Source organism: Crocodylus porosus, unplaced genomic scaffold (assembly GCF_001723895.1).
Source record: "Crocodylus porosus isolate Cpor-Errol unplaced genomic scaffold, CroPor_comp1, whole genome shotgun sequence".
In the NCBI taxonomy this organism is placed as follows: domain Eukaryota; kingdom Metazoa; phylum Chordata; order Crocodylia; family Crocodylidae; genus Crocodylus; species Crocodylus porosus.
The window spans coordinates 7,419,801-7,447,323 of record NW_017728906.1 but is presented as its reverse complement, the minus strand read 5'-3'; the positions used below and the strand labels follow the sequence as shown (position 1 = coordinate 7,447,323).

Here is a 27,523-nt window from a genome sequence, read left to right as displayed (position 1 = left end):
GTGTGTGTGTGTGTGTGTGTGTGTGTGTGTGTGTGTGTTTTTAATCTTTCATTAAGAAGATGAGCAAGTAAATTTTGTGCCCGTAATGCAACGTAATAAACTCTGGGACAGTTCGAGCCGAAGTACGGTGCTTCTGGGAGCAGTGTCTACATATACACTTGTGACATCAGCACCTTGAGCCAGGGCAGAGCAGAGCCGTGCTGGCAGGAGGCTTGGGGAGTCAGCTGTGGGTTCTGGGTGATGTCAGCGGGCAGCAGAGGGGCTGGCTGGAGCACAGAAGTGCCAAATGTGTGGAGCAATTAGCTAAGCAGCATGCAGAGGTCTGGCCCCCACACAGTCACCATCTACATGTGGATTTCAGTGTAGTTAAGTACTATGCCATAAGATAGTACTGTCGTAAACAGTAATATCTTACAACAGAATTAATTAGTTTACTGCACCCTAATACCAGTGCACATGTAGCTAGTGATGCTTTACTGCAAAGCTAATTAGTTTACTCCGCAGTAAAGAGCACATGTAGATGAGCCCAGTTATTTTTGCAGAGCAGTTTTAAAATGCTTTTTACCACCTGAAACAATGACTCTAATTTATTCTTCATTTCATTCTCATGAGTTTCATTGTCTAACACTGCAGGTGAATTTGCCTTGTATAACAAAATGAGCTCGTAAAGTTTAGTGCAAAATTTAGTTTGAATGGTGTTGTGGTTGTCTGGGCTGCAATATTCTTTAGAAATAATATCATTCTGTATAGTCTATTGGACTGTATATTTAACATTTTAAAATGAGAGCTAGATCTTATGTTATCATTTGTTAACCTGTTTTGTGTGAATCATTTTGTAATAAATATTAAACATTTTTGCATGTTTATCTACAGCTGTCAGTGGCCAATAATCGGCTGGTACGAATGATGGGTGTAGCAAAACTGACTCAGCTCCGGGTACTAAACCTGCCTCACAATAGTATTGGTTATGTGGAGGGCTTGAAGGATCTGGTGCACCTGGAATGGCTCAACCTGGCAGGAAATAACCTGAAGGTGAAATATTTATTTTTCAGCTTTTCAAAATCTGGTATCAGAATACAGTGGGAAACTGGAAAGCCCTTCCAGGAGTTGAATTTTTTTCCAGTATTTGAATAAGTGATCTCCAGTTAATTGGCATAAATAAGTAAATTGCAAAATGTAATGGGAATTGCGTCATTTTAAAAATCATCATCGTTTACTAAACATACTTTTTTCCTAACCAAAGTTCTTCACACTTGAAAATTAGAAGCTTTCCTGGCTGTTTTATTGAGACTTATAAGCTTCAGAAAGAATTGCATAATAGTAATGTAAATTCTCATTTGATGACAGAGAAGAGAGGTTTTTGATTTCTCATTACTTCTTTCATTGTAGATGATAGATCAGATCAACAGCTGCACATCTCTTCAACATCTTGATCTATCGGACAATAATATATCTCAAATAGGAGATCTCTCCAAGCTTGCATCTCTAAAGGTAAATGCAGTGTTACCTTTCTACTGTCTGTCATCTCTTTTAAAAAAGCATCATATCAGGTAACACTATTGTCCAGGCCCATGCAATTTTAACTAGTCATGCATACCTACTTGTCAGAAGTTATGAAGAATTATTATCCCCATTTTAAAGATGAAAAAAACAAGGCTATGATTCTCTTGTAATCACTTGGTGATTTGGCTAAGGCTGCCAAAAGTAGTACTGAAGATATTAAAAACAAATGACCCCCATCCTTTAGAAAACTGAATTTTTTATAGGAAAATTCTGCTTTTAAATAGTATGATTATTCCAAGCAAAAATCTGTTTGTAGAAACTTACTTCTGACTTGTTGATTTACAATTTTGTGCTCTGAAGCTGTTGCTATTAAGAAAAACATTTTGATCAAAATGGTAATGTTTAATGATGATGTTTTCGTTTTATAGACTCTTTTGCTCCATGGAAATATTATAACTTCTCTTCGAACAGCCCCTGTTTGCCTACCTCAAAGTCTGACCATTCTTTCATTGGCAGAAAATGAAATCAGGGACTTAAATGAGGTAACAAATGTGGAGAATTTAGCATAAAAAGTTTTTAACTTTAGAAGCGGCTAGTTGCGTAGTTCTTTTGAGAGCAAAATACTTAGAGTGCAAGTAAAACAGCCATTATTTTCTTCAAATTTGACAGACTGCTGAAGGTTTTTACTATTGGTAATTAGTGTTCATAACCAGGTATCCTGGTTTTCTCTAATAGAAATTCTCTGATTTAAATCGCCCCCACCCCCCTATATTCTCTGATAAAGTGCCCCAAATCCATGATTAATATGAAATGCTACTATAGATAGATGCCTTGCCAGGGTGACGCGGGGCTCATAGCCGTAAGGAGCTTCACCACCTGGCCCTGCTCTGCTCTGCTGCACCGGGTCCCACCCACTGGACTGTGGAGGACCTGGGGAAGGGCAGCAGGGTAGGGAGCCCTGACCCCACAGCAGGCAGCCCACCCCTGCCCTCCCCCTGAGAGCACACACAGCAGCTGGGAGCCGGCCCCACCCAACCCCCAGACAAAGTTCCCTGTCCCACTGCCTACCAGGACCCTGTGGTTTCTCATTCCAGCTCCAGGCCCCGAGTCCTGGCTGGGCAGCAGCCCCAGCCTTGCCCAGCTCCCTCCCTCCCTCTCTACTGGGGCTTCAACCACTGCCCCCTGCCCCACAGACTTAGAGATTTACCTGTGAGAGCTGCTTCCCTGTCTGCCTAGTGGCCACATGCATATACATGCATATGACACCCCCTGCCTGCCTGTCCTCTTCCCACTCCCCCCAGCCCCTTGTAGGCTGGAACTCTGCTAGCCTGCAGAGAGCTTTTTGCAAAACTGCAAAAGCCGCATGTTTCTCCGTTAGAAGGGGAAACCTGCGTTTTTCTCCGCCCTTCTGTGGGAAACAGAAAACTCAGATCCCTGGTAATAATGGTGTACACTGAACAGCTACACAGAATAGCTAATCCTTTGCTGTGGAGGTGTGCTCTTAAAACTGAAAGGAAATAACTGGGATGGAAGTTCTAACTTCCAGCCAGCCTTTTATTTTAATTTGTTTTTATTTATTTAATTTCCTAGTTCCATTGCTCAAGGATGCCTAATGCACAGTCCCAGGCTCAGACGCTGCCTACAAATTCATAAAACACTATTCACAGCTGTCTTTTCCCTGGATTCAACAGATTAAAAACAAGACTGGTCAGCTGCAGGCCTCTGCTGCTGAAAAATCCTACAAGTAATTTCTGTTCTAATGATAGGCTCACTCTGGATCTAAACTGCCTCAAAATTTACGTTTTTGGTTTTGATTCTGTTTCTTTATCAAGGAGCAGACAAGGAGAAGTTAATTGTTCTTTTATGGTCTCTTTTAACGTTTTTATGAATAAATGTTGTGACGGTTGTCAGCATGCCATTGCTGAGGGAATCCCTTAATGTGGCCAGATGCTCATTCTTCCTTCCTCTTCTTTAAATAAGTACATCTTTGCTGTTGAGTGTGACCATGTTTATAAGGCCATCCTTACCACTTGTTCTGAATCAGAATGATATAAATATACAAAAATTCCATTCCCCTGAGACACAAAAATGAGGTGATGCTTTCCAAAGGTAATGGCAGCTAACATATTACAGGAGAGTGACTTATTGATCGTGTTCCTACTGGGATCAGGGTGGTAGTGGGGTGTGTTTGTTTGGGTGGTTTTTTGTTTTTTCCAACATGCATTTTTGCATTTCAAATGCTGTTCTGCCTAAGATGTCCAGGCAATAGAAGTATTGCATATGTTGTAAACACCAGGTAGTTCTCTTTAATCAACAAAGATATTCTTTATTTCAGATTTCTTTCTTGGCTTCTCTCCCTGAGTTGGAGCAGTTGTCAATTATGAGCAATCCTTGTGTGATGGCTACGCCTTCTATTCCTGGATTTGACTATCGACCCTATATTGTCAGTTGGTGTTTGAACCTTAAAGTTCTAGATGGATACGTGATTTCTCAGAAAGAAAGGTGAAAGTGTTTTTAAAATTTCTTTTTTTTATTTGGTCAATAAGTTTTTAAATGCATTTGTGTGCAGTGGTAAATCCAGATGATCAGAAATTAAATCTCTAATTGCTACCATACTCGCTGTTTTTTAAAAAAAAATTAAATGCTCATTGTCACTGCTGTCACGTATGATGTTCAAAATGTGATTTCTTCTGAATATGGCATGATGTTCCCTGAGTCTTGGGTTTTCATTGTGCTGCTTCCAATTTTAAAATTTCAGATTTGATTTCTGCGAATACTCTGAAGAGTAATCCTGCTTTGAACATCTCTACTAATAGACACATTCAGATGTTGATAGGATACAAAAAAATGGCATGATAATAGGTGAAGTGAATAAAATATTAAGAGCTAAATGAAGAAGATAAGGGCCAAGGCTACAACTGATTCATCAATCAGAGTAACAGTTGCAGTAAATTATCCTCAAAGCCCTGTTTTTGTATGAGGAAACAAAGTATTTCCCCCAACTCTTCTGAAGATCCTTATGTGTTTGGCTTTTGTGAAAATGCAGGGTTTGGATTTATATGGTATAGGCACTAATTAGAAGAAAAGTAACCAAAGAGTTGCAATGAGAAAATGGCTTGCATGCTCTAGTTCTGATTTTTATGCAAAGACATTACCTCCTCTTTTTCTTCCTCCCAGTTTGAAAGCAGAATGGCTTTATAGTCAAGGTAAAGGGCGATCTTATCGACCTGGCCAGCACGTTCAGTTAGTTCAGTACCTTGCCACTGTTTGTCCTCTTATTTCTTCATATGGTCTCCAGACTGAAGAGGATGCCAAACTGGAAAAAATACTGAGTAAGCAGAGGTGAGAACATTTTATCCTTCTTCATCAATGTCATATGTAACAGACACATTTAGGAAGTACTGTTCTAGATAATCGAGAGGTTTTAAAGGAGACCACTTAATTTTGACAGACTGGGACCTCATCCTGTGAGTCTGTTCTTGTGAGTAGTTTCTTTGGATTCTTGCATGTACACTATTTCCCTTGATCAGTCCCTTCTTTTCAGATGGTTTTATCTTTTTTTTTTTCCTCCCCATAAAGTAACTCAAAGTTTTTAGTTGCTTTCAGATCTCGTTTTGAAAGATAAGGATTTTTTTTTTTAAATGATATCATTTTGTTTCTGCTCAGGCTCCACCAGAGGCAACTGATGTACCAAAGCCAAAATGAAGGACCAGTTACATCCTCTACTCCCAACAAAGGGGTGTCACTTGTGTGTGAACAAAGCAGTCTTGCCCTGGCACCACAGATAGTCCTTGAAAGCGGTAAAGTCCAAATTTATTCTTGTGCTGCTGTGTATGGCAATACAGTTCTGGCTACACCTTGGTTCCGAACCTCATGCCTCTGACTTCTATTTGTATACTGAAAACAGTAATTACTAAAATAGTGAAAAGATTATTATTATTTAGTATATCACAATTTTTGGTGTTTGCTACTTCAATTGCTCTGTCTTGTTAGGTAGAAGATTCTTCAGAAAGGGGCTGTCTCTTGCTTTGTGTTATCATGACCAGCACACTTTGGGCACCTATAAACATGCTCTGATGCATTCTGAATGTGTCAAAGCAGATTCAGTTAATGCTTCAGACCAGATTCAGTTAATCCAGTTCCAAGTAGTGTGCTGATTTAATTAAGTCTTCTGAAGTGTTCTAATCAGAACCCTCCAGCCTGCTGCAGTGTCTCATGTATACAGTGTCCCCATGTTTCATAATGGTGGCGAGGGCACTTTAAAGCTTTAGTTAAAGTGCCGCCACTGCTATTTTGAAACATGGGATGCTGAATACACAAGATGCTGAATACTAGTAGCAAATGGTACAGATATTATCCAATAACTCTGCAGGCTTTTTAATTAAAGCGGCTCTAATTAAAACACCCCATCCTGGAGCACATGTAAAAATGCCCCTTAGGTCTCTGTGCTAGTGTTACATCAGCATTAAATTGCAGTTATTGCACCTTACTTGGAACTGCTGGATTCTTAATTAAAACAGAAGATGAAGACCTCTTCATTTTAAATGGATTATATTAATTAAATGGAGCATAACTTAAATTTGGCTTTTTGTTCTTCTAGAACCTGTTATCCAAATGAATTCTTGGGTTGGGCCAAGCACCAATGATGATCACTCTTATGCAGCAAAGAATGCCTTTCCAGTTGAAAGAAGTTGTCGCAAAGAACTGTACCTGGAAGATGTACAGACTGATGAAGACAAACTGAACAGCAGTCTTCTCTCCTCCGAGTCTACTTTTATGCCTGTTGCTTCAGGATTGTCTCCTGTATCTCCAACTACAGAACAGAGGCTACATGGAATTACTTCAGACATTGAAGATGATGATGCTACAGTGATTGAATTTGTGAAAGGAGTTAATAAGGAGGGTGCAGATAACGAACAGGAAAAGATTTCTTGGGTTACAACAGAGTGCTCCATCAAAGCAACAGAATCTGTAGAAGCTCAAGAGAAAAATAAAGAGGCTGAATTATTATCTTTCCTTAATTCAGCAACAGTTGCTGCTGATCTGACTGCTAGTACTAGCTGCTCTCTAGCCTCCTGTGTAGACCAAGTTCTCGGAAGTTACTCTATCCCATCAGTGAATGATGAACAAACTCTTCTTTCAGATCAAACTGTAAAGAAAGATTCTATTGATGAATTGGCTTCTGTGGACCATGATGCAGGTGAATTGCAAAAACTGAACAAAGCAGCCACCAAGCTTCAGGCCTGCTGGAGAGGATTTTACGCAAGGAACTACCATCCCAAAGCCAAGGAAGTACGTTATGAAATTCGCCTAAGCAGAATGCAAGAGCACATTGTTTGCTTAACTGATGAAGTAACAAAGTAAGTAAGAAGTCCTGCCTTGCATTCTGATTGTCCAGTGTGAATTGACTTAGGTGTAGAACAAAAATTAAAATGCTTTGATGCATTTCAGAATAAGTATACACTCTCCTTGGCTTGACTTTTTTTCCTATGCATAAGAGCTTTTGCTGCCTCTAACAGCTTCCACATTCTAATCAAATATACGTAGAACATCCCATCCTCTCTCTCTATCTAGCTCTATCCAAGCATGCTTTGGGTTAGAAGTTTTACACCTTTCTGGTTCCAAGACATTGCACTCTAGTAGAAGAGCAGAAAAGTTTAGTGACGCATCTGAGTTAGGCATTTGCTCCTAGATAGCAGAGAGATCCTGTATGGCCCTGAATATGAAGAGTGGTTCTAGTGTCATCAAAGGGATGACAGCATTTGTACAGGTTTTTCCCAGTATTTAAAATATCCGTTCTTTTTGGAAAAGTGAGAGTCTGAAAAAGCATGATGTGCTTCCCTAGTTCATGAGAGTTCATATCAGGCTTGCTCAGTTCAAAAGACTTTTTAAATTATTTTTCCTATCTGCTTTCCCTTCCTACACTATAACAATCAGTATAAGTTATTTTTGTTCTGTTTCTGGCAGCAGGTAGCAAAGGGTCTACGGCAGAGCTGTCAAACATACCGCCCACAGCTTGGATCCAGCCTGCAGAGCCCTGCCTTGTGGCCCCTTGTGCTGCCCCTGGGTCTGATCAGGCTGATACAATATGTGCCTGTGGTACTAGGCTGGTCTGTAAGCCAGATCCTGTCCATGGATCCCTACCTCTTCCTCTCTCCCTTCCCCTAGCGTTCCTGATCCAGCGGCCACTCCAGCTACTCTGGGATCTGAGCAGCTGGAATGGGTGCTGTGTATGGTGCGCTCTGCCTAGAGCAGCAGAGGCAGTGGCTGCCCCACATAGCGCCCATCCGGGCAGCTCCAGGACTATGCTGCATGTGACACCTACTCCAGCCCATCCTGGATTCATGATGCATGTTGTGCCTGCGAGCACTGTGTGCAGCATGAGTCCCAGATGGGCTGGAAAATGTGCCGTGCCTGGCATGTGCCTCAGAGTGGGCATCCATTGCATGTAGCTCAATTGCTGCTCTGGCCAGTCTGCACTGCATGTAATGCCCATTCTGTCTACTCCAGGTCCCACACTGGCTGCAGTAGTTGCCATATCAGGTATGCTATGAGAGAGGGTCTGTTGGCCTAATCTGGCCCATAGACCAACCCCATGCCACTCATCTAGATTATGGGGCTGCATGAATTTGACACTCCTTCTCTGTGGGTTCAAATCAGGCCCTCAAGTAACTGCTCTGAAACACCTTCACCATAAGATAATACTTCTGGTTACACTTGTCACCCCTTTGGCTTAGTTTGGGATGTATGCAAATTACTGAGCATATGGCTTGGCACAGAGGATTTTTAGTGGTGTTGATAAATAACAGGAAATCTGAAAGTTTGATACTTGGAATACAGGCTGAAATTACAAAGCTGGTGATTTAGAGTTGACATTGGGTAAAATTAAGCAGTCTGATACAACCAGAGATGCAATAAAGCAGAATCTCATGATATCCTTGCAGTAATACTTTCAGAGAAGAAAGCCTTGCTTCAGAGTGGTGTGGTTTGGTGTTTAAGTGCTCATACCTTATAGCTGGAAAGAAGCAGAACTCATCTGGCATACTGGATGCCTTCTTAGTTAATGGATAATATCTGTACTGTTTGCTACTAGCACTCTGAAGCAATATATAGAAGCCCTTTCATTTGACTGACCATCTTCATCTTAATGATTTATGTGCCTGCAATAAGAGGTCCACAGAAGTAAGTGAGAGCCCTCAGGTAGGCAGTTCTGTGGAAGTTGTCCAGCAGTACATTAGTCCTGCTTTAGAACAGCCTTCTTAAATGTCAGTTCTCTAAGGAGGTAATGGAGAATGGAATAAAAAGAACTAACAGTAAGAAAACACAAGGGTACTCTCAAACAGTATTTGAAATCACTCCAGCAGCTAAATGAATGTGATGACAAGAAAAACTGAACTAAGAAGAATGACTAAACACTTTACTCTGTTGTTTCTTTAGACAATAGTGTTATACAAAAGGTTTTTATATGGAACATGTTGGTCTTGTCACTCAAGGAAACATTGCATTATTAAGTTAAATATCTTGTGTGTTTTAGACTAATAAGAGAGAGAGATGAAGAAAAGATTCAAAGACTTATACAGGAGGAGGCTATCAGCTACCTTTGGAACCAGGTAAATATCTTTAGTACTTTTATCCTATTATGAATTAAAAAGCATACTTTTCAGTTGTAAATATTGAAAAAAATGTGAATGTAGCCCTGACTGCCATGACTTGGAGTAATGGACACCCTGCCAGCAAGTTATTTGGTGATAGCTGTTTTGTTTCTAGCAATTTAGTAGAAGGATGCATCACCACTACAAAATGTATTTACCCAAATCCAAGGTAACTTCAAATGTAAGACCCTTCCCCAATAATTAGATTCTATACATGGGGAAATTATAAACTTGTTATAACTTCCTATGTGTAGAACCTAATTACTGGGGAGAGGTCCTACATTTTTCCTGCTGCAGGAGTCGGGGGTGGAATAGTGGGCAGAGCATGAAGGACCAGACCCTTGCCCCTTGGTTGTTTGCCTGCTGCCTGCACCCTCACATGCCTCCTTGCTGCCAGCCTCTTGCTTCTGTCCTTCCAGTCCCTGCCTCCCTACTCCTTGATCACCTCTACAATTTGTTTCCCACCCCTTATCATAACTGTGCCCGTCTCCTATGGCTGCTCCATCCCAGTCCCTGTCTCTCCCCTCTTCCTGCACCCTTATCTTCTGCTGCGGTTCTGCTCTGACTAGGAGATAGTGTGCAGCAGCCATGGCCAGGGCCCAGCCTAGCCAGAGAGAAACAGTGGCAGTTCCCAGCTGGCTGGGTCTGGGCTGGAGGGACTAGAGCTGGAGCACAAGGTAAGGGGTGGGGAGGGAGCAGGTTGAAGGGGGCAGCTGCAGGCAAAAGAGGTAGGGCTCAGGCAGGGGGTTAAGCCGGGCAGACTCTGGCAGAGGTCAGCTCAACTCGGGCTTCATCTCAGAGCCTATGGCCAAAGCTGGAGCCAAGCCACTGCCTGCCCTGGGCTGCTACTTAAATCTAGGTCAAGGCTTTTTTTCCTGTGTTGTCCAGCGGGGAGCTCATTTTTGGATTTGAATAAATATGTTGAGAATCAGGCCTAGATAAGTTTTCATTACTAAAATTTAAAATTGAGTTGGGAATTGTAAAAAGGAGAAAATGCTGGAGAAAGTAACTGAGTTGATCCTAAGTGTGGTCAAAAAATAATTTGGTGATTGCCCCAGTATCCACTGAAACTATCCAGTCATGTTGCCTCTGGAAGCAATGGATTAGTGTTTCGTTAAGTTCTAAAGCTAACAGTTTTATGCTGTATCTAAAAGCGTGTGTACTCTGTGTGGAAAGAGATCTATAGTTGTAGCATCCAAATAGAAACGTCTAAACACGAGTCATCTCCTTTAAAAGCATCACACTTCTCTTCTTCAAGGGCCTTTTATACTCTTGTTGGAGCTCTCATTTGATACATATCCAGTTACCATGCTCTATCCAAAGAGGACTCCATATGGCTTCTGTTGAGGCCTATCAATGCGTAGACTCTAAGCTAGAAATAATAAAGGTCATTGTTTCATAATGTAAAGTGCATCTTTCCCTTTGTCTAGGCAGAATCCCTTTTTATTTTTTTGATCCCTCCCAATTGTATGCTGTTTATTTACAGACTTATTGCCAGGTTTAGCAAATGGCTTTGTTTTCCTTGTTTCATAACAATTTTTTTTTTTGTGGTTTGCAGGTTCAATCACTTCAACAGTGGCAATTTACAATGAACCAAAATCTTAATACAATCTGGCAGCATCCTGTTTCTATATCAAGTACTTTGAATTCATCCAGCCTACCTGTTCAGTCAACTAGTCTCTTTCAAGAATCTTATTCTGATGTTAGTTCTGCCTGTTCGGCTTCAGTAGCTGAAACTATTCTGGAGAAATTTTTACCAGAGTTCCCAGACTCTGGCTTTCACTCCTCCATGATTGATCAAACCCACGTTAGTGATTTACATGGCTCTGAAAATAGTTTTACTCATGGGAGTGATAGTTTTCTTGTAGAAAATTCTATAGAAACAGTCAAATATTTTGGGGATTCTGTTTCAGAAAGTCCTTCCAATGCAGAAGATGCTCTGGTAGACTCTGGGGATCAGAGTAAGGAGAGCTCTAACAGCGAGCAAGACAGTAGTCTTTTGCAGCAGTATCTGACATCTGTTCAGCAGCTAGAAGAGGATGATGACAGGACATGTTGCAGTGATGGGACAGAAGGAAGTAGGCCCCAGACAGCAGCTTCAGAGGAAAAACAAGATTCTTTATATGACACAGTTTCTGTAGACACTCAAGACTTGGCTTCACTTGCACAAGATGAAATGAGTCAGATGTCAGAAAGCTGTAAATTGAATTCAGGTGTAGTGGAAGCGAAACAAACAGAGTGTGACTCTTCATTTCAGGTGCTGCCTGTTGGCATACCTGTCTAGTAGTTTAGCTCTGTGGATATTTAGGGAACTATTTAACACCTCTGTCTCCCCCCCATGTATACAGCACTGGCATTCTTTTTTCTATTTGTATTTTGTTCTAGATTCCTCTGCCCATGTTACCAGGAAGGCTTAACTTTAAATAGCATTTTGCTACTCTTATAGATGAATATTAACACTAACCATGCTAAACTGAAATGAGCAAGTTCTCAGTGATGGTCATTATGCACTTTATTTCTCGCCAACTGAATTGTATCTGAGCAACTGGTTTCCGTAGTGTAATACAGAAGATTATGGGTTTTTTCCTATATGTAAAATAGCTCAGATTTAGTAAGACGTCACTTTTCCTTGATGACAGAATTTGAGTTCTCACTCTACAAAAATAGCATGAAATGAAGAGTTGAGAAGCATGAAGATTATGTGCGTACATATCAGTGTCAACTCACAGAAGAGATGACAATAGGGGTTAATAGATTTTTTTCTCTTTATCTTGGAGTAAGTATCTTGACCAAGATTTCAAACAACTAGGGCTTTGAAACTAGGGTTTTTAAATCAGTGGCATGAATTTTTCTTTTTTCTCCTTTAACTGAAGCTTTGCACTTTTTTCAAAACAGGCCACTTACGTAGGGGTTTAAACATGGACTAAGGGGACTTGAATATTAGCAATCTACTTTTATTTGGAAAAAAACATGTCTTGAGTTTTGTCTCCAATATGGTGCAAGCTACTTGTTCTTTCTCAGGTAAAACTCAGCTGGAGTCAGTGAAAGTCTTTTCTAAAAATAAGGGCTTCAAAAGGACATACAAGATGAGAACAGTTTGGTTGAAGTGGGAAGCTTGATGACTTGTGTAAAGGTATTGGCCTCTACAAAAAAAATCTCTGTCATATGCAGGTACTTAGAACATGCATGAATCTCAGGATTTTAATTAGTGTGATGGGCCACAAGCCCTTGTCTATGTGTAAACATTAGGAGGAAAATCCAGAAGTGGTTCCCTCCACCTAGGTTGCACGTAAGGTAGCATTCAGTGTGTGATGATTTCAGTCGGTTTTGAATATTAATTGTGGGCCTGTATGCCTCTAGTGGATGAATGTGCAAAGCTAATTTTGTTATGTTCTCCATTTAAATTCTGGGCAAGCAGTGATAAGATGAATTATTAATGGTGTTTATTTTCCCAATTCATCATGTTCTGCACTGTTCTGGGAAAGAAAGGAGCACTCAGCATGCCACAAAAGTAGCAACACTCAGCTATAGAGCTGAGAGAAGATGTTAGTAAAATAACTGTCAAGTAACCTGCCATAAGGCTTACCATCAAGTTCATTACTGTTGCATTTCTGAGTATCCAAAACCAATGCTGCAACCATTTTCATGTGTGGATGTCTCCGAGGTCAGCTGCACTCATCTCATGAACAGATACAGATTTTAACTTTTGGCACTACTTTGTCACAAAATAGCACCATTGCATCTTTCAGTTTAAAGGGACTTTTCCAAATATACGAACATTACAAAATATAGCTATCCCCTGGATTTTCAATGCCTTGATTCCTAGTCTGTTTCAGGTCCTAACATGGAATTCAACTCTGTGCAAAGTTGGCAAAGCCCAAGGCATCATTTGAGCCTTCAACATAGAGCTTAAATGGGACTTAAGTGATATATTAATCTTGGACTAGTTAACTGCAAAGGGATGAAGTTACCTTTGAAGAATAAAATTTACCTTTGTATATAGTACAACCCTTCATTTTCCCAAAAGACTGGGGGGGATGTTATTGGATAATCAAAGGAGTTTTTTGTTTTAATCAAACATTATGGCACTAGACTCTTGAATAATTACTATACTTAGAAAATGTGAGGCTGTAGCATGTGAAGAATTTGCCTTTCCATCTAATTCTAGTTTTAAAATAGATCTATGACACGATTGGTTTGGCATTCAGATCTTTAGCTCTAACAAGAGAAAACCTTCATTTTCCATTTATGTTGCTAGGTATTATGGAATCTCTGAACTTTATGGGATTGGGCCTTTAGAGGGTTGGTAATTTTGTATCAATCAAGTTCCACAAGACTGAGTTTGTATATTTCAGTGTGAGAAGATTTCTCTGCTGCACACGATGCAATTGCCAAATCTTAGAAGGAATGTAGAATTGGTGATTGGGTACATGAAGCAATGAGTTTTGTCTCTGGTGACTGCATATCGGTTTAGTGTGTTGTCATGTTGGAAAAATAATTAACAGTTCTGTTAATCTCTTTGGCTCAAGAAAATATCACTTCCTGACCAGTTTAATTCTCAAAGGCACCATAAATATTTTGCTCTTTTACATTTAAGTGTCTCATGTGCTGTCAGTATCTAAAATGAGAAAAAAGTGGTGCCCTACAACTGCCAAAATGTGATAACTTTGTGAAAGTAATTTTCTATGAAAACCCCTGTAATGGTGAAACTTGCAAACAGATATGCATGATGACTTATTTTAACCAATGCTTCTGTCAGCTGTGAAAAAATAGCAAAATAGATACCAACTTAATATTCAGCTTTATCTTGATACTTTTAAAAGCTTTGAAGTTTGAAAAAAAACCTTTTCTGTTAGTGTGCAGTACGTTTTGCATGTATAGGAGGTAAATTGCCTAAATTGAACATATACAAATCCCATTGAGAGGTGAAAATTGTGTTAACTATAGCTTTTCCAGGGTTAAAAGCAATTAGTTTGTACATATGCAGAAAAAGTATTATGTTGACCCTGAGTTAAAGAGCACTGTAGAAAACAAGAGACAATGAAAGATAAATTTGAAAAATAGCAAAAGAAAGCCCCTTGATGTGTGCTAAAAATAGCTCGTTTGAGCCCTTACTGGCTTGTCAAAGAAGCAGTTTTCATGGTGGTTCCATAGTTTAATTTGTGAATTAACATTTACTTTTTGTTTTCTGGCATGAACTTTTAACAATGTAATTAAGTCAGATTCTTGTCTTTGCTATGTATTCATGCCAACAGCCAGCAATGAATGGAATCTACACACTGGAAGAAGGCGGCAAGATTTGGCCTGGCACTTGCATGATCTCCGCATCTACAGTTTTTCCTTATTCTCGTGTTTAGCTCTTTTTTGGTCAATAGAAAAATGTGGTGGGTTTTTTTTTTTTTTGTGGCAAAGATCTTTGTATTAGTGTTTGGTTTTTTTTAAATCCACATTGACTATAGATTGGAGGGCACTGCATTTTTGTACATCTTATTTTCTCTTCATAGGTGGTACCTTCAGCTTTTAATTACAGTCTATGATAGTTTGTTGTAATATTTGGTAAACTGAATGGTTCAGATAGTTTGAGAAAATGGGACCGGAATACTGGCTTGAAGGGAAGCCTAGTTACACATCTCTATTTTAAAACTAAACAAGCACCCACAAAGAGGACAGTCGATTTTATATGTTAAGTAATGTCTTCCTTTAGGGAAAAAACATGGGAAGGTTTTCCTATTGATGATCATGGATAAATTGCTATTTTTGCCATCTTAAATTATCTTTATATAAAAGTCACATTTCTAGGTTCCTTTCATATCAAAAACTGTCATCACAGTTAGTTCTAGATAGTTAACGAAAGTGGAATTTCTAGTTCCAGAAGTTTCTGAATGACTGTTAATCTATCTTGTTCTGTTTTGTTAAGTAGACAGAGGATGCGTGCTAATAGGATGGCACGGAGTATCAACCTCACTGTTCCCACTGACTTCAAAGGAAATGATTCAGATTGATACTCACTGCCTCTCAAAAAATATTTAGGGTAGATTATCATCATATTTACAAGTAGGCTTTCATTACAGTGCAAGATTGCAAGTTTGATGTATTCATTCAAAAACACAAGTATCCTTTAGCAAATAGGTTGGGGAGGACTCTTGATAAACTAAATGGCACAAGTGTAGCAGAACTTTTTATTTATAGATTTTTTTTTTTTCCTATAAGGCCCTACAACATGCATGCCACAACTAAAATAAAAATGCACTTAGCAGTTTGTCTGCCTGTATATAAACATGGCTTGTTTTTCCCCTGAATAATGTGGAATGCCCTTAAGCTTGCATTTGATTTTTTTTTTTAAATATTATAGTGTATTTACATTTTTATGATCTTCTTGTAGATATTGTCTGCAGAATTCCAAGCCTTATTTCTATTTGTGAAATGTTGTTTGAGGAACTTGCCAAATCCAAGAAATGAAAGATGCTTTCCTCTAAGTCTGCCTTAGTTTATTGAAGGGGTAATGTATCAAGCACACTTACCTCATTCATGAGAAGGCAGAATGGAGATCTCCTGAATCAAAATGTGATATAAAACTGATCACTTTTTATGCTTTTAAAAAGTGGAAAGGAGAGCTTTTTCCCTGTTCTGTAATACTTTTTTCGTCTTGCGGACTGTGCCACCCAATCTAGAAAATGTCAAGTTCAATGAAACTTTTCAAAAAGTCTCCCTCTAGAATGATAAATCGTTTCCCTGATGTGGTGTTCGAAAAACTGTTTTGCAAAGAATCCTTTCTGGCCTTCTCTGCCTTGATAGAATAGCAAATCTTGGCTACCTTAAAAGTTTGCTTCTCTTCAACAAACACAAAATCCTTAAGTCTCATAAGAGACTCTGTATGAGTATTAAAGGGCAGGTGTTTTAACTGTATAAGTGCCATCCTGAAACTTACTGGAGTAATAGTCACAATCCTGTATTTCTCTTGGACCAAAAGTTGTTGTGGATGCCAGGTGGTGTTCTGGATACATAATGAATGCAGAATGTCTAGCTCTAGGAGCTTCAGAATGATATTTAATCTATCTTGGTGCTGTTTGGTAAGCAAAAATGATAAGGAAACCACTTTTACAGCTACCTGACATGTATAAATACATTGGGCCAAATTCACCCTTACTTTAATTCCAGCAAAGTAAATTTTGTTATGTTTAGAGTCTTCTTTCACAGTAGTATTCTACCTCCTAAACTAGAGTCTTAAGGAAAGTACAATTAGGCCTTGATTTGTCTTTATACTTCTCACTGTTTTCTGTGAAGAATGGTGGGTGGTTAAACTGGTACAGTTCATATATTTTCTATGAGTGTTTACATTTATGAAGTTATTGGTTCTTATATAGATTTTGTTTGTACCTCTAAGTTTTGAATTTTAAATAAATTATTTGTATACTTATTGGAAGCATGATTGTTCTTGGTCCTGAGTTTTATATTAATATCATGGCTGGTAGTCACTGTCTTGACAAGGTAGAGGCTTTTAATGTCTTTCATCTGAAGATAGCTAAATGATTTACAACTATGAAGCTTAAATGAGTAATAACAGAAGGTAGGTATTGATTTTCAAGCTTGGGTATGGAGTTGCTAACAACCAGATTCACAAGGGCCTTTAGGTATATAAATACTTCTATGATTTTGGATCTAAGAGGTTAGGTGCCTGCTTTACCACGCCTGAAGAAAATAGGGCTAGGGTAGAAGGCAATTTTTGCTTCTATTTGTGTCTTGTGTGTTTGTTAGATCCATGTTGAGAACTAAGATCCTGATACCCATTCTGTTGCTTCAACCCCAGGACTATTTCTATGTTTATTTTCTTTTATCATTTTAGAAGGGCTTAGAGGTTTTTCATGCAGATCTGTAACTTCCAGAGAAAAAAGATTGAGGAAACAACCTCATGTATTTTATAGACTTTACTTTGTCTCAGACACTGTTTGGTGCTGCCGTGTAATCTCTCTTCCAAGGGGTTGAGGCTGGAGATGACATCCTGAAGTGGGGAAAAAGGCAAAATTTTAAATAGTTGGAGTGTAATTTAATTTGGAAGTGAAAGTAGCTAAAGCTTCAGAGTAGTAGAGGTACTGAACATTAAATAAAGTGACCAACAACCAATGCTTAGGGCAAGGGCATTGGAATGGTTGGTACCTGTTCAAAGTTTTGAGCCATGCAATGTAGGTTTCTTTAGAAACTGGATTTCAGCAGCAACCTACTACTTTCAAGACCATGGGTTACTAGAAATAAATAGAATAAAAAAATACCAAGAGCAAGGTTTCCCCGACTGGGTTGAAGAGCCAAACAGACAGCTTGAAAAACTGCAATTCTAGTACAGAATTTTTAATTTAATACAGCCTAGAAACTTTTAAGAAGCTGTAAGCACAGTGACAGGTGAGCACTAAGGGAGAAGTGATTTGTTGTGCGACTCATTGATGCTCATTGTTGGGGATATTGTTCTACTTAGGGCTACACAGGACGAGCTCCAAAAATTAGAATTCTGTCAGGTCATCAAAAGAAGCAATATTGTGCAATATGTTCGGTCTCCTTTCCACTTTCTATTCAGATCTGTCAGGTGCCTACTACGCCGTTTTTAAAGAAATCTAAATATGTTCCAGGTTGTAAGTTATTTGCTTGAATCCCTGCCACAGTTCCGTATGGTGAAGAGCCCTATGAAACCTCAGGATGTTAAAAATCCTACATTCAATGAAAAAATCTCTTTATGAAATTGTTTTAAACAGAAAAAATGTTTGCCATGTGTTCTCAGGATGCTTGAAGTCAAATGTTTCTTTACATTTTCTGCTATCCTAATACAATAGGATTTTTCTGAATGTGTTGTGCGCACAGGACATACAAGGTGAATTAAAAACAAGCCAGAATCTTATCAGGGATAAGGCACAATGCCGCATTTCTTGGAACATAAAACATACAACATACAAAGAATAAAAAACAATAAAGCTATTTGCTTCGCTCATTCCCATGCATATTCATTTATTCATTTATTTATACAAAGAAACGAAATGCATGCACACACACAAGTTACAGAGTCCCGCAAAGGTTAAGGTGTTACAAAGTTTCAAAGTTGCTCAAGGTCAGTCTGGTGGCTGGCCAGGCTGGCCAAAAGAGTTGGAGTCAGGTCCTGTTGGATGCGCCCAAAACTTCTTGCAAGTGGAAGCCTTGTCTTTGTGTTCATTTTTTTAATAGTAATAGCTGTCCATAGAGCCTATGGATTTCATGGAGTCAGATTCAAAGGCTGTCCTTCTTGTCCCATTGGCAGGCTGGGATTGGTAGGTCATGATCTTCTGGCTTTGTGGTCTGCAGTCTTCAGGGGCTGTCGCTTGCAGTCTTCAGTCATCAGGATGAAGCGTGATTTAGTGTTTGGTAATCCTTTACTGTTGACTCGAGGTCACTTGCAGCTCTTAATCGTCAAACCACAAATGCTATTTTCACCGGCTGCAAGAGGCCTGTCTCTTTGTGTCACTGGCACACATGTCCATCATTTAGTCTTTCATTACCTCTTTCCACATAAACCAGACGTATATTCACACACACCAGATATACCACAAACCCTTACACAAGCGTTTTCCTTATACCAAATTTAAGTTCTAAAGTCATGAAACCAATAGATCAAATACATTTATGCTAGGCAATAAATTTAAAATAGATGGTTAGTTCCAAATACTAACTTTATCTTAATGGTCAAATCTTTTCCTTATATAAAAAGAGAAATAACAAAATAAACAGTTAAAACAATTATAGTCAATAATAAGATAAGCAATTAAAGCAATTATAGTCACTGCAATACTACAGGTGCGAAAGCCAGTAGGTGGAATGGGCCAAAACCAAAAGTTAACACTCCTGGCTCAGGTTCTATTGGTCATGCTGTCTGAGAGTTGCAAAATAAAGATAATCACTGGACATTTTAAAGTGAACAAAAAGCATGGTACTGTCTAGAGGAATTTTAGTGGTCTGTGTGCCAGGAGAGGGGGATATATTTTAAATAAATAAGATTAAGCCAAAAATTTCCTCCTAATAAGTATTCAGGGGAAGGCCATATTGACAACAGATGAAAACAGATATAGATGCATTGGCCTTGGGACTTTTCAAGAAGCCTTAGGTGTGGGAAGAGAAATGAGAAATGTTGCTTTTGTTATGTGGGAGTAGAATTGAACTCCTAGACTGTGTTAAACAGTGGCATTGAAACCACATGACAGTTCAACCTTTAGCCATTGTAGAAAAATAAAGGCTTGAATATTTCAAATGAACAAACAGTTCTGACTAATATCAAGCAAAAATTAATAATTGTAACTTGTGGGCTGCAATCATCTGTGCAAACTCACCATCTTCTGTTCAAACATACTGAGAGCAATAGATTTTTATGATTTTTTTTTTTTTTGCCTGAGAACAGCAATCCTGAGGTCAGCAATGTAGCATCCAGGGAGGATGAAGTGTTCAGCCACAGGTTTTACATGTCTTTTTGCAGCTGATAACTACCTCACTCTCATATAAATGGACAGATATGCTTTTTTTTGCTCCATCTTGGGAGTCCAAGCCTTGTGATGATCAAGAGCTGACTGTGACAGTGATAGTTGCTAATTCTACTGCTGTGTGGAAATGTTCTGGATCTGCCAAAGAATATAGGACATAAAGTTGGTTAATAAAAATATATCCAGTATTCTATTTTTAATAACCCATCAGTTTAACCATTTCTTTCATGGTGAACTCTTCTGCATGTCTCAGAATCAGGCCAAAGGATTTGGGAAGGGAGTCAGCATCAGTCAGAATCTATGGAAGGAGAGAGAATACCAAACCTGTATACACAGGTTGACTCAAAGCCTTTGGTATTTATTTGTATTCAGTTAGTTCTGGAGGGCCTTAATCAGGATCTTGGTCCTGTCATGTTACTTTCTGTGCATCAGTGCAGAATAAGTCATTATCCTACAGTATTCACTGTCAGTGCAATGGTTCCTTACCTCTTTAGACTTTAGACATCCTTTGTTAAACTCAAGGCACCACTCAGAAAATGAGGCAACCCTCTTAGCTTTCGTTAATTTTATGAATATGGAAAAATAATGAGTTCTTCTATGCTAAGAACTCAGAAAGACTACAATAGGTTAGAATGTTTATAATGCTATAGATTCTTACTTGATTTCTCTGGGTTTATTTTGTAAATCATATTTGCACACCTAACAGTGCTAACATTGCATGGTACTGTGGCAACTTGGAAAGGAGAGTAGGACACTCCGGTGTGCTGTAACATCTTGCCTAAAAATTACTGGCCTAATGGCTGGTCATGTGAGTGCAGGCTGGTTCTGTAATTGTTCTGCTCTTGAGAAGGAAGCTGGCTTCTTTCTATATTAAGAAGGGAAGCAAAAGCCCCATGTTGATTTAAAGAAGACATGTGCCTGTGATGGTAACATTTTTGGATGCTGCAGAATACGTCAAGCACATCCCTTAGAATGGATGGGATGGTTCAAGTTTTCTCCATACCTCGTAATCACTGTGGGTGGGGAAAAAAACAGGAGAGAAATTGATTAATGGACTATTCTCTTTTCCTTCTCCCCTGTTTTCAACCCCCAAATTTGTGCTGATCATTTGGTAGTGAGAAAAGAGGTGCTAGCTGCAATAATTATCCTTTATTGTTGTAAGACCCTGCAAGTCTAGTATCTAAAGGCCTCTCTAAGCTAAACAACTTTCAAAAGCAATGTAGCCTGAAAGAGGTTTCATGATTTGATCTTTCTTCTCTAGGTTGCATCCAAGACTTTTATTACAGTGCTTTCTTATGGCCTGTACACATAGAAAGAAGACCTTTTTTCTCATCTATTGTTTTTATCCTTTTTTTTTTTTACCTTCTGGTCTACTCCAGACTCCTGGCTAAATTCCCAAAAACAAACCTAGAATCTAACAAAATTTAGCTATTACAATGTCTTTCTAATTTCATGTGTACAGTGTTCATTTATATTTCTGTCTGAATGATTTGTTCTTAAGTCAGTGAACAAAAAAAATAACTTCCTTTAAAAGCATTATGTATATTTTGTTCTATACTGCTTTCTACATTTCCCCTTCTGTTCTGCAATAGTCCCCTGGTATTAGTCCATCTCATTAACTCCTCTTCCACATTGTCCTAACTTCTTTTCACTTGTCTCCAAGAATTATTTTTTTCTGACAGTTTAACTTTCTTTCACTCTCTTAATATGTATTCTCATGGAAATGTCTCACCTAACATCAAGTTGTGCTGTGTTTGGTATCAAAACATAGGTCAGATAGCATTCAGCCTTGGGCAGATGACGACCTACACACGAATTAAAAAAGGTCCCACGTATTCCATGGGTGAAGGTGCTGGTGAAGGGAAGTCTAATATGCAATGGTCACCAGAGGCAGAAAGGTTGGATACATCTTTGGATTGAGATAAACCCATTTGTATGCCATTTAAATTTGTTAGCAGTAAGTTAAGGTGCGCAAGAGTGCGGATTTTGCCAGAAATGAGAAAAACAGAGGGCATGAAGGTGGCGGGTTTCGTATCACCAGAGTAGTAGGAAACCAGACCGTCCTCTATGCTAGCCATCCTACTCTGGTTTGAAGGAACAGGACTACGCCCATGGCCCCAGCTTCTTGATGAAGGCGACAGGGCACGCGTGGGCCATTTTTTAGGACTCGATGTGCTTTTCTGACGAGCCCCTCGCTCCGCCGCGCGCCTAATTCACTGACGACCTGGGGGGGGAAGTGCAGGGACGGGCATCAAAAAGCCGCTCCACCCTCAGGAGGGGCAGCCAAGTCGCAGCGACCGGTTGGAGCGAGGCGCCCCCCGCCCAGACCTGTGTCCGCCCCCGGGGCTGCGCCTGCGCGAGCGGCGTCTCCATCTTGCAGGCGCCGATGGCGCGGGGTAGGGCCGGGGTGAGCGCGGAGCTGCCCCGCAGCCCCTCGGGCAAGGCTGTGAGGGAGGTGGGGAGTGCTGGACTAGAACCCGCTCCTCTGTGATGCCGCATCCGGCCGTAGCGGGGCCCCGCCCCGCTGCCGAGGGCTTGCTGCCAGTGCGGCAGGGATGGCAGCTGCGGAGGCCGAGTTCCGCGCACCCTCAGAGCGGTTGCACCCCATGCTCCAGGCGGGCATTGGGAGTCGGGGTCTCAGCCCCTAGCAGGGGCATCGCTGTCTGCCCCTTGCCACCCCCGACACGCGTGTCCCTGTAGGTGCGTGGCCGTGCCTTCCCCGAGCGCAGCTCACTGCCGTCGGACACAGCTTCTCTCTCGCCAGCCTTTCCGCTGGGCCCCTTTCCCACGCGTGTCGCGGTTGTCTGCCATTCTGCGGCGCAAAGCTCTTCCGGCGCTTAGCCTGTTGTTCTTTATTTGCAGGCGAGCTGGCGACTGACTGCAATTCGGAAGAGTTGCAGCCACGGCCAAGGAGTTCTGTCAGCACAGCCCTCCACGGCAGGCACGGTGTGCATTGTACCAATGAATTCCCAGGGTAAGTAGCTCACCTACACGAGGTTTTTGTCTCGGTGGACCTTGGTAGTTGGGCAATTTTTCTTAGGCTAGATAAGTCTTAGGGAATTTGAAGGGACCAGGATAGCCAGTTTTCAGCTATCCAAAAATGACCCGTTTCCTTGGGATTGGGCAGCAGGGAGCACCAGTACATCAGTATAATATATAAAGACACCACTGAGCCTTTTCTGCATTGTCTCATGGCAATGCAGTAACTTGAAATTGGGCAAGCAATAAAGTACCAGTTCCCCTCCTCCCCCTTTTAAATATGCAATGCTAGAAAATTCAAAATTGGGATGGAACACTAAAAGCATTAACCCATTTATAAGCATGCAAAATTATAAACCCCTGTTTGAACTGCTTTGCATTTTGTGTAGCTGTATGTCAAATGCTAAAATATAAGATTTAATATTGAGGAACTATAAGAATTCTGGTTACAGGAATAGTTACTCTCTCATGCAGTTCATTACACAGACTGCCAGTGACAGGAAGAGAGTTGAAGATGGCTGGAAATGCTGATTGTGTTTATTTATATCAGAATCAGACAGGCACGTTATTTGCAAATTATGAAATCACAAATGAGTTCTGTAAGTCACCAGAAATGAGTGCCAGTGAAGGGGACCTTTAAACAACACCAGCTTGTGTTCTGGCATTTGCAAATAAATAAATAAATTGATATGGAGTTGAGAGTTTTGAAAAATGTTTATAGCAACTATATTCTGTGTTCTTCCATCATAAAGCCTTGGTTACTGTGCATCTACTGGGCTCAGATGGAGCCTTGAAGAACCTCTGCAAATGACTTAAAGAAGCTTTAGCCAGCCCTACAAAGTGACATTATATTAAGGTCCAGTATCTGGAGTCCTTCAGTTATTAGAAGTGAATGTTCATCAAGCTGGGGATTTCGTTTTTTCAATGGTACAATGTCTTGTTTCTACCACTGGTATGATGAAATACATGGGACCTGTTTAAATGTTTGTGTTGGTCGTCATTGGCCCAAGGCTGAATGCAACCTGACCTAGTCCTTAAATATGCTTTGGGTAGGAAAATGCTTCTCTCAGCAGGCTTAAGGTGTTTTTAGTGTGGTTTTCTGAAGCTGTTTTGGAGATCAGAATGGTAGTATATATTTCTGGTGTACAGGTAGTGGGTAGAACCGAAGTTGTATTATAACATAACCAGAAATCTGTCCATTTGTTTGATGGTTATTCTAGCCATCTAACACTGTCCCAGTCATGTAAAGTACACAGATGTGCATATGTTTTGTATCTCTTAAAAATCCATAGACCCCAAGCAACAGAGTGTGTTTCTTTTGTTTAGAAAAACATGTGAAAGTCTCCTCCAGGAATGTGGCACCATACTTCCTTTCAAGCTAAGTTTGAGTCTTGCTTTGATCATGTCTTTAAATTGCTTTCAGGTGAGTGGGATTGGTAATATGGCAAAGGCAGGGTGTGTGTGTGCTGTAGTTTTACTTAAATGTACAAAAAGAGGTGGTTAGCCATGTTAGTCTGAAGTCAATTTAGAAGGCAGGGTATATTTGCACCTTAAAGACTAAATCAGAGAGATACAGCATAAGCTTTTGTGAGCCTGAGCTCACTTCTTCAGATGCTGTGTTCAATCCTGGTTTCCATTTCTTTCAAATAAGATCTTGAATTTCCACTGGCACATTTTAAAGTTATTTAAAAACATTATGGGTCCTTTTTTAAATGGATACTTTGCCCTTACCATGATCATTCATCAGTGAAAATATACCAGGTTTAATCTCTCTCATTCATTTGGAAAGCAGTAGAGGTATAAACGATATAACCCTTATAAAGCAATTCCATGTGCAGTCTTTTTTATGATTGAAAAATATTACTGAAATAATCGGATCTTTCATTTGTTGTCAGTCAAATGACATTTAATAAGTAATTGTATTGGTGATATCTTTGCTTTAAATTTATACAGGACTGTTCACTTAAGGTCTTGAACTGCCAGAAAATATACTATTTGTTATCTCAGCATATCAAAATTATTAGATACCTTTTGGGTGGTTATGCTAATAAATTTGGATTTAACGTATGTGATAGTTAGAAGATTTTGTCTTTTGACTTCTCTTTCCTTCCACTTGCTTTCTCTTATCTAAGTTTTAAATGTCACTACAGCAAAGAACGTATACCTCTATCCAAAAATGAGCCTTTCAGGATTGTCCTTGAAGAAAGAAGGAACATATGAAATTGAGGACATGCCAGACTGCAAGCACAGTTTCTCAGAAGTTAAGTCCCTGGCCCAAAGCATCCAGAAACTCTAAGGAGGCTCTGTGCATTTCATAATAGGTAGATGGCTGTGTTGTTTAACTTGAATGAACTATTAATAAAGAAGCGCTGATAGTAATGACTACTTAAAGGAACATTTCAGTACACCTTTCTCCAAATGTAATTTTTTTTTTATCATCATGGGTTTACATGGATGAGCACCGCGAGAGTAGCATGTAAAAACTTAATGATGCACTATAGCAGGAAAAACATACTGTATCTACTGCTTCAGAAGTCTTCTGTTAGCTTTTGAGGTTCTGATATTTGCTGTCTAATTATCAGCTTTTAAAATTGCATTAATGTCTGGAGGCAAAAATATCTAATGTATAGGAAAACTCACATAGCTTGACTCCGCTTGAGCAGAATTTCAGTTGATTTGAAGGAAGTCTAGACCAAAAAGGGGTTCAAGGTTGGAACTGTAGTCTTTCTTGGTCATTCTAGCTCAGATTTACAGAACTGATTAGCAATCTGTGGGCAAGATTTTCAGAAAGTAATGAATAGTTTGCCCTCTGAAAAATCAGCCCCCCTTTTTAGGTGTCTTTAACTGGACAGCTAGAAATAGCTGGTTACCTCTGAAATTCTTGGGTTCTTTTGGGCTGGGTGGTGATTATCAACGTGGAGGCCAAATTCTAAATACAATTTTTCTATTTGTAGTTACTGATAAGAGATCAGTTTTCTTCCATAGGGTAATGACCTTAAAGGCAGATTTTGACACTTTGTGTAAGGCATTGCTTCCAAACTGAAGAGAACTGCTGAATTTCGTAACTGATAGTATTACATCTAGGTTGAATAATAATAATAGACTTTTTTGGGATGTCGGATGCATTTTTTTTCCCCTTTTCTTCTTGTTACAAAGTTCAGTCATTCCTTTTCCCAAATGCAGCATACTGGGCACATCTACACAAGGTGTTTACTGCAGAGCTGCCTAATTGGGTCCACGGTAAAGTCTTGGTGTCTACATATGTTGCCCCATTAGGCCACAGGAAACTAATTAACTCTGCTGTAGGTTAAACAAGTACTAATTCTTGGCAGCGTTCTTTAGTGCACAGCATTGCATGTGTAGATGCTGACAGGACTGGCTGTGTTACAAGGGTACTTCAGTGTGGGGGATACCTGTGTGCTCCAGCCACCCCCTCTGCAGAACATTGAGCCAAGGCTCTACAACCTAGCTTAATGTGCTGCGCCCCCAGGTGCACGTGTATATGTGGTGCCCAGGAGCAGTAAACTCTGGCAAGATAAGTGCCAGAGCTTATTGTGTTCCATTAATTTCACATGTAAATGCGCCCACTGTCTCATATACCTAAAGGCCTGGTGGATGCCAGAGGGTAATGATCAAGGTTTAGATTGCTTTAGGTGTACCCACTTTCGGTGCTGTCCCTCTAAAGCAGTGGTCTCCAAAGTGGGGTGTGTGCACCTCAGGGCGTGTGCAAGACAATCCATTGGGGTGCGGGAAGAAAATATTAGAACTTCTGTTGCAGTTTACATGTGTCCAGGTAATACATATATTGGGGGTGTGTGCTCAAACATTTTTTACTGATAGGGGTGCACGATCAAAAAAAGTTTGGAGACCACTGCTCTAAAGCATCTACTCTTGCCACTGTTGGAGACGGGAAACTGGGCTACGTGGACTGTTGGTCTGACCCAGTGTGGTATTTGTTATCTTCTTATGTTCTTTACAGGGGGAGACTAATGCAGAAAAAATCAGCTGAAATCTCTGTAATATTGAGTTACAATGACTACAGTGCCTGTTGGCTATGGAAACCATGGCAGCATGTTACATGGGTGGGAAAGACATGAGTGGACAATGTGGCCAAACTTCTGCAGATTCCACATCTTCTGCATGATCCTGGCAATATTAGCTGTTGTGGTGCTGATTCACAACGTTCATCAGTTAGAGGTAAGTCAGTGAGAGAAAAGGTGCTTATGCTTGTGGGTTGTATTAGTTTGTATACAGTTACTGTTTCATGCTGTGGGTGCACATACTCTTCAGTAATTCTGTTCTATGAGTAGTCTGCATGGAAGTGACAAGCTCTGCTTGCACATGGCTACCCTGTAACTTTTTAAATAACTGATGTCACTTAATTCAATATACAGCTCTAACTGAACTACTTGTATGCGTCACTAAGGCATGCAGGGCAGAGATGGTGGTTTCTCTGTCAGCTCTTTCTGATTATTTTTTATCACTTTGCCACAGAGCTCTGCATTGTCATTGCTTCTGTTTTGACTATTTGTGTGGTGTATCTTTCTCACAGATCTGCTGCTTGTTCCTCATGCATCATATGTTTTCAGATCAAATTCTCTGGATTTCCAAAGCTCTTTTGTTAATTCAGTGTTGTCCATCTGTTTTGTGGATCGTGTCCAAAAAGGTGCTAAAATCACATGGTTGGTGTATGTCTGGGTTTGCTTTGTTTTCAAATGCAGTTCCTAAAGGAAAGAGTAGTAGGATGGGGGCGTGGTCCACTTTGCAATTCACATCTTGCCTTCGCTCATCCTGAAAGGTTTCATACGAGGTCGAATGGTCACAAACTCCTGCAAGACCGTTTCAGGCTGGACATAAGGAAGAATTTCTTTACTGTCCGAGCCCCCAAGGTCTGGAACAGTC

The 27,523-nt window shown here is 40.0% G+C and overlaps 2 protein-coding genes across 4 annotated transcripts in view; both read left to right on the top strand.

Annotated features, from left to right (window-relative positions):
• The window catches only part of CEP97 (centrosomal protein 97), a 29,296-nt gene extending 12,712 nt beyond the window's left edge, over positions 1–16,584 (top strand). Inside the window, exons 3-11 of the mRNA XM_019528638.1 lie at positions 874–1,032; positions 1,390–1,491; positions 1,932–2,045; positions 3,839–4,005; positions 4,681–4,845; positions 5,170–5,303; positions 6,104–6,863; positions 9,038–9,113; positions 10,714–16,584. Coding sequence (XP_019384183.1) covers positions 874–1,032; positions 1,390–1,491; positions 1,932–2,045; positions 3,839–4,005; positions 4,681–4,845; positions 5,170–5,303; positions 6,104–6,863; positions 9,038–9,113; positions 10,714–11,439 — 2,403 coding nt within the window. The 3' untranslated portion in view covers positions 11,440–16,584. The remainder of the gene's footprint in view (positions 1–873; positions 1,033–1,389; positions 1,492–1,931; positions 2,046–3,838; positions 4,006–4,680; positions 4,846–5,169; positions 5,304–6,103; positions 6,864–9,037; positions 9,114–10,713) is intronic.
• A 5,424-nt stretch (positions 16,585–22,008) lies between these two features.
• NXPE3 (neurexophilin and PC-esterase domain family member 3) overlaps positions 22,009–27,523 on the top strand; it is a 31,593-nt gene continuing 26,078 nt past the window's right edge. For 2 of the 3 annotated variants that reach the window (XM_019528637.1, XM_019528635.1), the window contains exons 1-4: positions 22,193–22,616; positions 23,948–24,044; positions 24,772–24,942; positions 26,601–26,818. In XM_019528637.1, coding sequence (XP_019384182.1) covers positions 26,654–26,818 — 165 coding nt within the window. In that variant the 5' untranslated portion in view covers positions 22,193–22,616; positions 23,948–24,044; positions 24,772–24,942; positions 26,601–26,653. Of the gene's footprint in view, positions 22,050–22,192; positions 22,617–23,947; positions 24,045–24,771; positions 24,943–26,600; positions 26,819–27,523 lie in introns of those variants that run through there. The other variant, XM_019528636.1, reaches the window with a different exon arrangement.